Source organism: Silene latifolia, chromosome 10 (genome assembly GCF_048544455.1).
Source record: "Silene latifolia isolate original U9 population chromosome 10, ASM4854445v1, whole genome shotgun sequence".
Lineage (NCBI taxonomy): Eukaryota > Viridiplantae > Streptophyta > Magnoliopsida > Caryophyllales > Caryophyllaceae > Silene > Silene latifolia.
In genome coordinates this window covers 25,841,073-25,851,159 of record NC_133535.1, presented here as the reverse complement: position 1 = coordinate 25,851,159, position 10,087 = coordinate 25,841,073, and the positions used below count along the sequence as shown (strand labels likewise).

The 10,087-nt window shown below is 34.7% G+C and overlaps 1 protein-coding gene across 1 annotated transcript; it reads left to right on the top strand.

Moving 5' to 3' along the window:
• Window positions 1-7,347: 7,347 nt before the first annotated feature.
• Window positions 7,348-8,798, top strand: LOC141607320 (uncharacterized). The gene is made up of 3 exons (XM_074426676.1): window positions 7,348-7,975; window positions 8,090-8,243; window positions 8,357-8,798. The coding sequence occupies exons 1-3, from the start codon at window positions 7,348-7,350 to the stop codon at window positions 8,796-8,798; spliced, it is 1,224 nt and encodes a 407-aa protein (XP_074282777.1).
• Window positions 8,799-10,087: the final 1,289 nt, after the last annotated feature.

The following is a 10,087-nucleotide window of genomic DNA, read 5'->3' as shown; positions in this document are numbered from 1 at the left end:
TATGAAATATATTGTAATTATTCACTTATAGTTAATCCGTATTTTTTATTGTAGTTTTTTTAGTTAATTAAGTTTAAAGTTAATGGAATATGAATGGATTTTTAAAGAAAATAAGTGAATTAAATTAATGCAATATAATAATAAATTGGTAATCCATGTTATATTAGTTTGCCAAGTCAAATTGTTATTGTGTACGTGGCTTTTTTTATCCCATGTGGCATTGTCTGGGTGGCATTTTTAGTGTAGTGTTTTAATAATATTCTATAGATATTATTGCCTTGTGAAATGAAACTCAAAAATCTTGATCAAATACATTTCAGTTACAAATCATTCATAAACTTCCATGAACTAGAGCTAGGAATGAATGAGAGGAAAAGTAGAAATATTACTAGTTATGTTTGTGTTTTACAAGGTTACTTACTTCAGAGTCAGCATCTAGAGGCGGAAAGAACTCTGGCATGGCAGTTGTTTCCTGCCAAAACACATCATTTCAGAAGAAAAAAAAAATAAAGAAAATCAAAGTAGACAATATCAGCAACATTAGAAATCTTACTTTAAAGTCATTAGTAGAAAAATTGCAAGTCGATTTTGCATCTGCAAGATTAGAGTAACTCTTGACTTGTAGCCTCACAATCCATCTAGCTCCCGGATTTTTTGATATTCACACTGCACACCAAGCGTTCAGTTATATTACAAACAACAAAATAGAACCACAAGAAAGAGTAGACTACTACAACCAGCCTAACCCCACAACACAAACCCACACAACCACCCCGCCTAACACTAAACCATCCTTAAGAAAACCACCGCAAGTCCAGTTGAGAGCCGACAACCTCCAACCATAGGCAACAAAGATAACAATCTCAAAGAATTGCCCCCACTTTAGGAGATAAGCTTGAAGATGACTTTAAAGAAGACCAGCACCTTAGCACAAATAAATGAAACACTAAAGGGATGGAGCAGAAAATCGATCTAAAGCATTGTCGAAAGCCATTATCATCAAAATATTCAAGTTCTAGTAATAATTTTCCTTACCCAATCAACAACTTGACAAACTATGACAACTGACAGTTAATGGTGTTTCCTATTGTAGCTCACATGCACCATCAAATCAATTAGGATGGCTAGAGCCTCTCGTCAGCAAATACGATTAATGTGCACATGCTATGAACCTTCCCAAATATGTGTAGGACAATTTTGAATTAACAAAGCTACCACTATAACTCACAAACCAGAGAGATAGACAAAGGAAGGATTTAGGGATTTAACCAAGCTCAAAAGATCAACATAAAGAAAAGGAAAGAGGACAAAACGACAAAGACATGCCACCGGAGAAGAAAACGACAAAGCAGGCCACCGGAGAAGAAAGGTAACAAAATACGATTGCGGACGATACGGGAACAGGTCTGAATTCTGATCAATCCCAACACAGCCCAGGACACTTGGATACAAATCATACCATACCAATTCTCCCCAAATTCAAAACCCATAATTAACATATTAACAAAGCAACTTGGCAGTTTGATAGGTAACTAGTTTTGTGACCCGTGATTTTCACGGGTTTGATTGTTTATGTTCTTTTGTTTTTGCGGTATCGTTCATGAATGCGTTATTCGGCTTGTTTGTCTTCTTGCCTATTATTATGGAGATATGTTGGTAGGATACCTAAGCAAGGCAAGTAGGCAACAAATAGGGTCTTGTCACAGTTTTTGAGGGTAACATGTATTATAGCTAGGTGGTTGGGAATTTCTGATATAAGAGTAGTTGGAAGTTGGAACATGTTGGAAATCATAAACTCTATATTGAACACCGACACCAAAACCCATGAATCCTTCATTTAAAAGAATATACGAATGTCTGTTCTCTGATTTTGAAGGTTGGTGTTGCATATAAATTAAATGGAAAATTGTACTGTCTTGCTTGTTTTTCATCTGAGTACTTTAAACAACTTATTCTCAATGTCTAGAAGCAAAAGTCAACACAAATTATGGGAAAACGTAAAAGGTTGGACAATTGGACATCTAATTCTATTCCTTATTACATAACCTATTCTAATGAAAAAGAAATATAAAATAAAGTAAACATGTAAAATATCAAAATGAATGGATAGTAATGATATTTTATAACTGAATTTTACATGTTATCTTTAGTCAATTAGAGACGATATGAATGATGCGTAGAAAGCATGTTTGTCTTACTAATTAGGCTAAAATTACAAGTTTACTTTCTTAAATGCAATGGAGTTTGTTAAACTTTTTCAGCAAATACATTTACAATTCTTGTCGATTCGTCAGTCTTGCAACATCTTGATTGTAAATTCAATTGATTTCAGACGTATTGGCAAAAATATTATTGAAATGATTTTTGTATAACGAAAGACCTAAGTGATATACTTAAACCATTAGCAAGGAGTTGATGACATGTCACTTATACAAATAAAAGTATAGAATAAATACGTATTTAATATTTTTTAAATAAATTTTATGTGAGAAATTTTTGAGAGGATACACGAGAAAATGTATCTGTTCAACAATGACCTAATTCTAGTTTCATTTCTATATCTCTTGTCAATTAGAGGCATCTCTATAACTCTTGTTGTTTATGAACTTTTATGTGAGGAGCTTTAACGTCTATGCCAATGAATTACAAAGAAATAAGGATACACAATTTGTCTTATTATACTTCTTCCATTTTGTTAATTATCACCTCAGTTGCTTGTGCGCAATAATTCAAATTAAGAAAAGACAAAAACCAATTGAAAATAAAAAGAAACCGTTTGTAATTGGTGGAATAATGTAAGAATTTTACCCTTAATGGATGACATTTATTTTGTAATTTAAAAAAAAGGTTATAAGGAGCATTTGGTAAAAGCAAATCCCAAAGAAGAAATAAAAGAAAAAGGGTGATAATATAAAAATGGACAAAAAATAGAAGTGGGATGATAATTAAAAAAAATCAGCAACTCTCCTATAAGACCGTCCTATAGCATATGACTGACCCAATAGGAGAAAGTCCAAGCACAAGTCATTACTATATCAAGCTTTTTATTTTATTTTGATAACTTTATAACTTATTTTGACAACTAACATATTTAAATATGTATATTATCAACTAATAATATTAAGTTATTTAAATAAAAAAATATTTTATATTTTTACTAAGTAATTTTGATGCGCCTCATATTATTGGGCTAGTCTTACTCAACAATTTGTGTTAAAAAATATTCGTAACAATTGATTTAGGAGAAAAGAAAAATATATACAAATTATTACAAAAAAAATAAACATTTCTCGAATAAATATTGAGAGTGCTAGAAGAAAATATTTGATGGAAAAAAAAAACGATTTAAAAGCTTGAAAGAATTCAAAGTTAAAACAATGGATTGGAGAATGATCATCGGATTCTAACCAAAAACCATGCAAAATATTTTCTTTATCCGTATTAAAAGATCCAATTTATATCCTTGGAGCATATATACTTCAACACTTCCATTAAGACATTTGATTTATAATTTGTTTGTCGACTAAAATATTGGATTTATAACCTGTTTGATAAAATACAAGTTAAAGAGTACATGAAAAACTAAGAAAGTGCATGAATGGGTGTAAGACAATTTAGTACAATTTACAAAATTTGTCAATTAATATTCCAAAGGTTAGAATATATAATGTAACGTTTCACCAATAATTAGAGATCCATACTACAGTTTTATATTGCGCATACAGCCATACACAATAACAATAACAATAGTAATAATAATAATAATAACAATAACAAAAACAATAACAAAAACAATAATAATAACAATAATAATAATAATAATAATAATAATAATAATAACAATAATAATAACAACAACAATAACAACAACAATAACAACAACAATAACAACAACTATAATAATAATAATAATAATAATAATAATAATAATAATAATAATAATAATAATAATAATAATAATAATAATAATAATAATAATAATAATAATAATAATAATAATAATAATAATAATAATAATAATAATAATAATAATAATAATAATAATAATAATAATAATAATAATAATAATAATAATAATAATAATAATAATAATAATAATAATAATAATAAAATAGAAAGCCATGAAGAGAGAGAGAGCGCCTTCTCTCTACGATCTTGCGATTTTACTTCAAATCCTAGAATACTTGATTTCTTTTCCTTTCTGATCTGATTTTCCTAAATTTTCTTTCAATTTTTCTTTTTTGTTCATGGCAAGACCTCGGGGGAGAGCTCGTGTGTTGAACCATATAGTATATATAGTTATGTTTTGATGATGTCAAGGTGTTTTAATATTGTATATACTCGTTACGCGTAATCGTTTGTTAAGTCTTTTAGATTAGACTTATCTACTTACTATAAGCAACAAAGAGAATTGTGATGGAAGTATGTGATAGTCAAGCCTCAATTAGAGATTAAACTATCTGAAGATTCATTCAAGTATCATGTGAAGACGAAGTCCGTCTAAAGATTAATCAAGCTTGGATGATGAAGTAGCCTATACTCGAAGATCTCCTATGAAGATTAGAATAGTATAGGTGATTATCTCGTAATGATAACTAAGAATGAATTTCTTGAATTGGTAAAGTTATAGCTTTGCAGCTATAACATTACTAGTAAAAGAGCTCAATGTTATAGCTCTCCTACTATAACATTGAGATGCTGAGTTTATTATACACGACATATATTGTTTCAAAATTGTCTTTGAAAATTGTTTAAAGTTTATTTTAAATGTTTTAATAAGAGTATTTATTTAATAAAGCCCGGTTTAGTGCGGAGTACGGTTTTATGTTAAACGTTGGTTAGTAGTTGTTTTGGGTCAACCTATGAGTTGGACCATGCTACTAATTAGGGTTTCAACATAGCCTCTCCTAAAACCTAAATTATAACCCATATATTGAGTTAGGGTTTGCACAAGTCACGAGGCATATGAGTCGTGACATCTCGTGTAACCTAGGGTATATTTGTAAAGATTTTATACTATAAAGAAAATCTTTACATATCTTGTATATCTTACTTAATATATTTATTTATGATAAAAGATATTCTTGTTATAGAAAATCTTATCATAATCTTAGAATTTATGGTAAAGATAATAATTGAATAAGTTATATTCTATCTTTTGGAATATTCTTTATTATCTTTTAGGCTTTAAGGAAAGAAATGATAGAAGATATGATTTGTTGATTTATCTCCTATTTCGGCCATTAGGGTTTCACGAAACTGAGTGTGCCTTGCTCTTTCCTTCCTATAAATACTTTGCCTTTGCAACATTTGAAGTAGAGACCTTAAGCATAAAATTGATTTTATTTTTACAAAGCAAAACCGTGTATTTCAAAGCAGAAAACCGATTTGCTATTTTTGAAAGGTCGTGTGTTTTAAACTCGTATATTCATTTGTTAAGTTATCGTTATAAGATAATAGTGCTCAATAGATTTCTTACTTGTTCATTAACGTGAACCTTTGCAAGAATCATTAGTGCTTTCTTATTAGCGTAAGTTAGTCACTCGAGTATTTAACGATACTCATTGAGTTACAGCTAGAGTTAGTTGTACGAGTTGGGTTAGTAAATTTTTAATCCGTAGAAAGGTACTAAATTTATTAATCGAGAATAGTGGACGTAGGTTTCGATTTGTGAAACTGAACCACTTTAAAAATCGTGTGTCTCTTCTCTTTCATTCTTTCATTTACTTTGTTTTAATCGTTCATCAGTTGATTAGTTTAAGTTTAATCAATAAACTTTAAATAATCAATTATATACACATAATCGAAAAAGCTTTCAAAAGTTTTAAATCCTCAATTCACCCCCCCCCCCCCCCTCTTAAGTATTTTGGATCTATAGACTCTTCATCGTGGGCGTCCGGTGTTGCATCAAACAGTGGTGGATGCTCAACATGTGGTTTCTGATGCTGATTCAGGTGATGTTTTTTGTACTCCTTTTGTGGTTAATGAGTTGGTTGATTCTACTGTTCGTAGTCACAGACGCCCTAAGACCTATAACTCGATTATTAGTTCTCTTCGTGAGTCAGGGGATACTTTGGTTGAGGAAATAGAACCTAACTTTGAGGCTCTTCCCCATGATAAGCCATCCTTGGAGCTTATCTTGGGGACTGGCGCTAAAACTGGTGTTGTTCCTGCTACGACTGCGATCTCTGTAGCTATTCCTGCTACTACTGTGGCGGGGACGGGGTGGAACAAAGTGGTTAAGCCAAAAGTTGGAATGAGTCTCCATTACTGTCAACACAGTGCAGACTCAACTGAGATAGATGTCACTGAGGATGATGTGGAGGGTGAATTGCGTTTTTGGAAATACACTTTAATGGGTAATGTTCTAGGTGCTCGACCTACTGTGGCTCAAATGCAGGCTTATGTCTCTAAGAGTTGGAATCTTGTCTCAATGCCTGCAGTTTAGTATTTCAGGAGAGGATGGTTCTCTTTTAGATTCACTAGTGCCGAGGACATGGAAGAGGTTTTGAAGGGTGGTCCCTAGTCTTTAGGCAGTAACTCTCTGGTCCTAAAGCAATGGACTCCCAACTTCTCAATGGAAATGGACAAGCTGTCTGTGTTCCTATCTGGATACTTTTCCCAGAGTTCGAGCTTGTACTATGGTCTGATGTTGTGTTAATCAAGCTTACTAGTAAGGTAGGCCAGCCTCTATATGCTGACTTGACCACTACATGTAAGGCACGGTTATCTTTTCCCAGAGTAATGGTTGAGGCGGATTTAGCTTCTGAGCTGCCTGAGCAAGTCATCATTAATACTCCATATCATGGCCAAATAGTTCAGAAAATCGTCTATGAATGAAAGCCTTTCTATTTTCATTGTTGTGGTAAGCTTGGTCACACTGAAAATTTCTGCAAGCTAAATAAGGATAAGGTAGTTGCACAGCCTGTTTGGAAGAAGAAGGCTCATGTTCAGGACACTGCAACAGCTGCCCCTGCTAAGGATCCTAATACTGGTGGTAATAGAACTAGCAAAGCAGGCTCATCTAAAGCAAGAGGGAGAAACCCAGTTGGAGCTAAGCACCAAAGCTCTACTGGAAGTGTTGGGCAACAGCCTACTGAGTCTTCAACAGTGATTTCTGTGCAAAATGATTATTCTGTTCTTGCTGCTGATGAGGAAGTGTTGTTGCCTCTGGAGGATAATAATCAGAGTTTGGTGGCTGCAATTGATCCCAAGCCCCCTGAAGTTCCTGATGATAGCATCTTGGAACATTAACAGTTAGAGGTTAGTAGGTTTTTAGTTAAGAATAAGCTAGATATTCTTGACTTGGTTGAGACACATGTCAAGGAGCATAAAGAGAAGTCAATAATGTCTCATTTTCCTTACTATGGTATTATCAGAAATAAAGCACATGGTAGGATTTGGCTGTATTATAATATTGCTACTGTTGCTATTAGTAATGTAATCCTCCATGAACAACTTATCCACTGTGATGTCTGGTTCAAGGCTACTAATCAAGCCATTGCTCTAACTTGTGTATATGGTTTGAATGACCCTACAACAAGGGTAGCTCTATGGGATAAGCTTACTGAGATCTCACAAACTACCTCTGCCTGGGCTGTAATGGGAGATTTCAATTTTGTTAGAAGCTTGAGTGAACGGGAGGCCCCTAATCCTCCAGCTACTCAGGATATCCTGGCTTTCAATGCTTGTTTGGCTAAATGCTATTTAGACGACATGCATAGAATGGGATCTGAATTTACTTGGTCCAATAAGCAGGGGTCAGACACAAGAACCTGGGCTAGATTAGATAGAGTCTTGGTAAACCCTGCTTGGCTTACCATGTTCCCTGCTTCATATGCTCTAAGTATGCCCCCTGGCCCTTCTGGTCATTCTCCTTTGATAATGTCTCTGGCTCCTGCTAGTCCTATTAAAAGGAGATTGAGCTTTTTGAATGCTTGGCAAGATCATCCTAATTACCAGGAACTTATCCAAAGTGTCTGGAACACACCTTGCTATGGAACCCCCATGTATCAGTTGTTTCTAAAACTCAAAAGTGTGAAGAATTCCCTATAGCAGTTGCATAAAAGGAGCTTTTCTAATATCACAGAAAGGGTTCAGGCTCTCAGAGGGCAACTGGAGGATTGTCAGACTGAGCTACAAACTAATTTATTTTCTCCTCTTCTGATTGAAAAAGAGAAACAGCTAGCTGGTCAATATGCTAAACTTTGTAAGACTGAAGTGGATTATTTCGGAAGGCCAAGGTGAACAATATAAAGAAAGGGGATTGCTCTTCAAGTTTCTTTTTCTCTAAACTTGCTATTAGGAGGCATAAAAGTACCATTAGTATGATTAATGATAAAGATGGCATTACTAGATATGGAATTGATAATGTTAATGCTGCTGCATTTGTGGATTACTATACTAGTCTTTTGGGGAGGAAAATTAATGTTACACCCATAAGTGACATAGTTTTCTCTTCTGGCCCTGGGGTTTTAGAAAAGGCGGGGATTAAGCTCATTGCTCCAGTAACAAGAGAAGAGATTAGGAAAGCTTTGTTTAGCATTTCTCCTAATAAGGGCCCTGGTCAGGATGGTTTTTCATCTGGTTTTTTCAAGAAAGACTGGGATACTGTTAGGGATACTTTTTGTGCTGCTGTGGAGGAGTTCTTTAGAAAAGGAAGACTGGTGAGAAAAGTTAACACCACTCTTCTTGCCCTTATTCCTAAGAAGGCAGTGCCTCTTGCAGTTCAGGACTTTCGACCTATAGCTTGTTGCTCTGTTGTCTACAAGACCATCAGTAAGATACTAGCTAGCTAATAGGCTGCAGGTAGTACTACCTGACTTAGTGAGGAGTGAGCAAGCTGCTTTTATCAAGGGACGAAATATTTTTGAGAATATCATGATGTCTCAGGCTTTAGTCAAGGGTTACAATCAAAGTCTTATTTCTCCAAGGTGCTTGATTAAAGTGGACATAAAGAAGGCTTTTGACTCTCTTCAATGGGACTTCATTCAGAACATGCTTCAAGGCTTGGGCTTCCCCCAAAATATTGTTACTTGGATAATGGGTTGTATAGCTTCTACTTGGGTTTCTCTTAAGGTAAATGGCAGTATTTGTGGCCTCTTCCCTGGTAATTCTGGTGTCAGGCAAGGGGATCCCATATCTCCCTACCAATTTTTCTAAGCATGGAAATTCTTTCCAGACAGCTCAAACGATTATCCCTTCTTCACCAAGTATCTCTTCATCCTAAGTGTGCAAAACTTAGACTTAATCATCTGGTTTTTGCTGATGATCTCATGATATTTATGAGAGGGGATGTGTCATCTGTAGTTGCAGTTGCTAATTGCATTTCAGAGTTTGCAAAAATGTCTGGCCTTCATGCTAACCCTTCAAAGACTAGTATCTACTATGGTGGGGTCAGTCAGGAGGTTAAGAATCAGATTGGGACACTCACTGGCTACTCTGAGGAGCGGTTCCCTTTTAGGTAACTGGGTATCACCATGAACCCTGGCAGATTGGCTCCTAGAATGTTCCAGGCAATAATTGATAAGATTCAAACTTCCATTCAGCATTGGACTGGTAATTTGCTATCCTATGCTGGGAAAATGCAACTTATCAACTCTATATTGTTTGGACTAGAAAATTTTTGGTGCTCTACTTTGCTTCTCCCTAAAGTGGTAGTCAAGTTGGTCAACAAGTTATGTAAGAATTACTTCTGGGGTACTCCTTCAGGGCAGAGCAAGATGACCTTCCAAAGTTGGGGATCTATATGTGCTCCTTGGCAGGAAGGAGGGTTCAATATAAAAGAGCTCCCGAGTTGGAACAAAGCCCCTATTAGTAAGTAGGTGTGGTTGCTAACTCAAGGTAGAGGGGGAATCTGGGCTGCCTGGACTATGTCTTATGTTACCTTAGACTCCTCTATTTGGACTGCTCAATGAAAACCTCATTATACTGAGAGTTGGCGTGCAATCCTTCAGGTCAGTGATCATCTTTTGGAAATTGTAGGGGATCAGCAGGGTGCCCAAGCAGCTTTAAACTCTTGTGTACTTAAAGGAGAATTTGTTGTTAGTAAAGCTTATGATATTTTCAGGAAGAGACGCAATAAGCT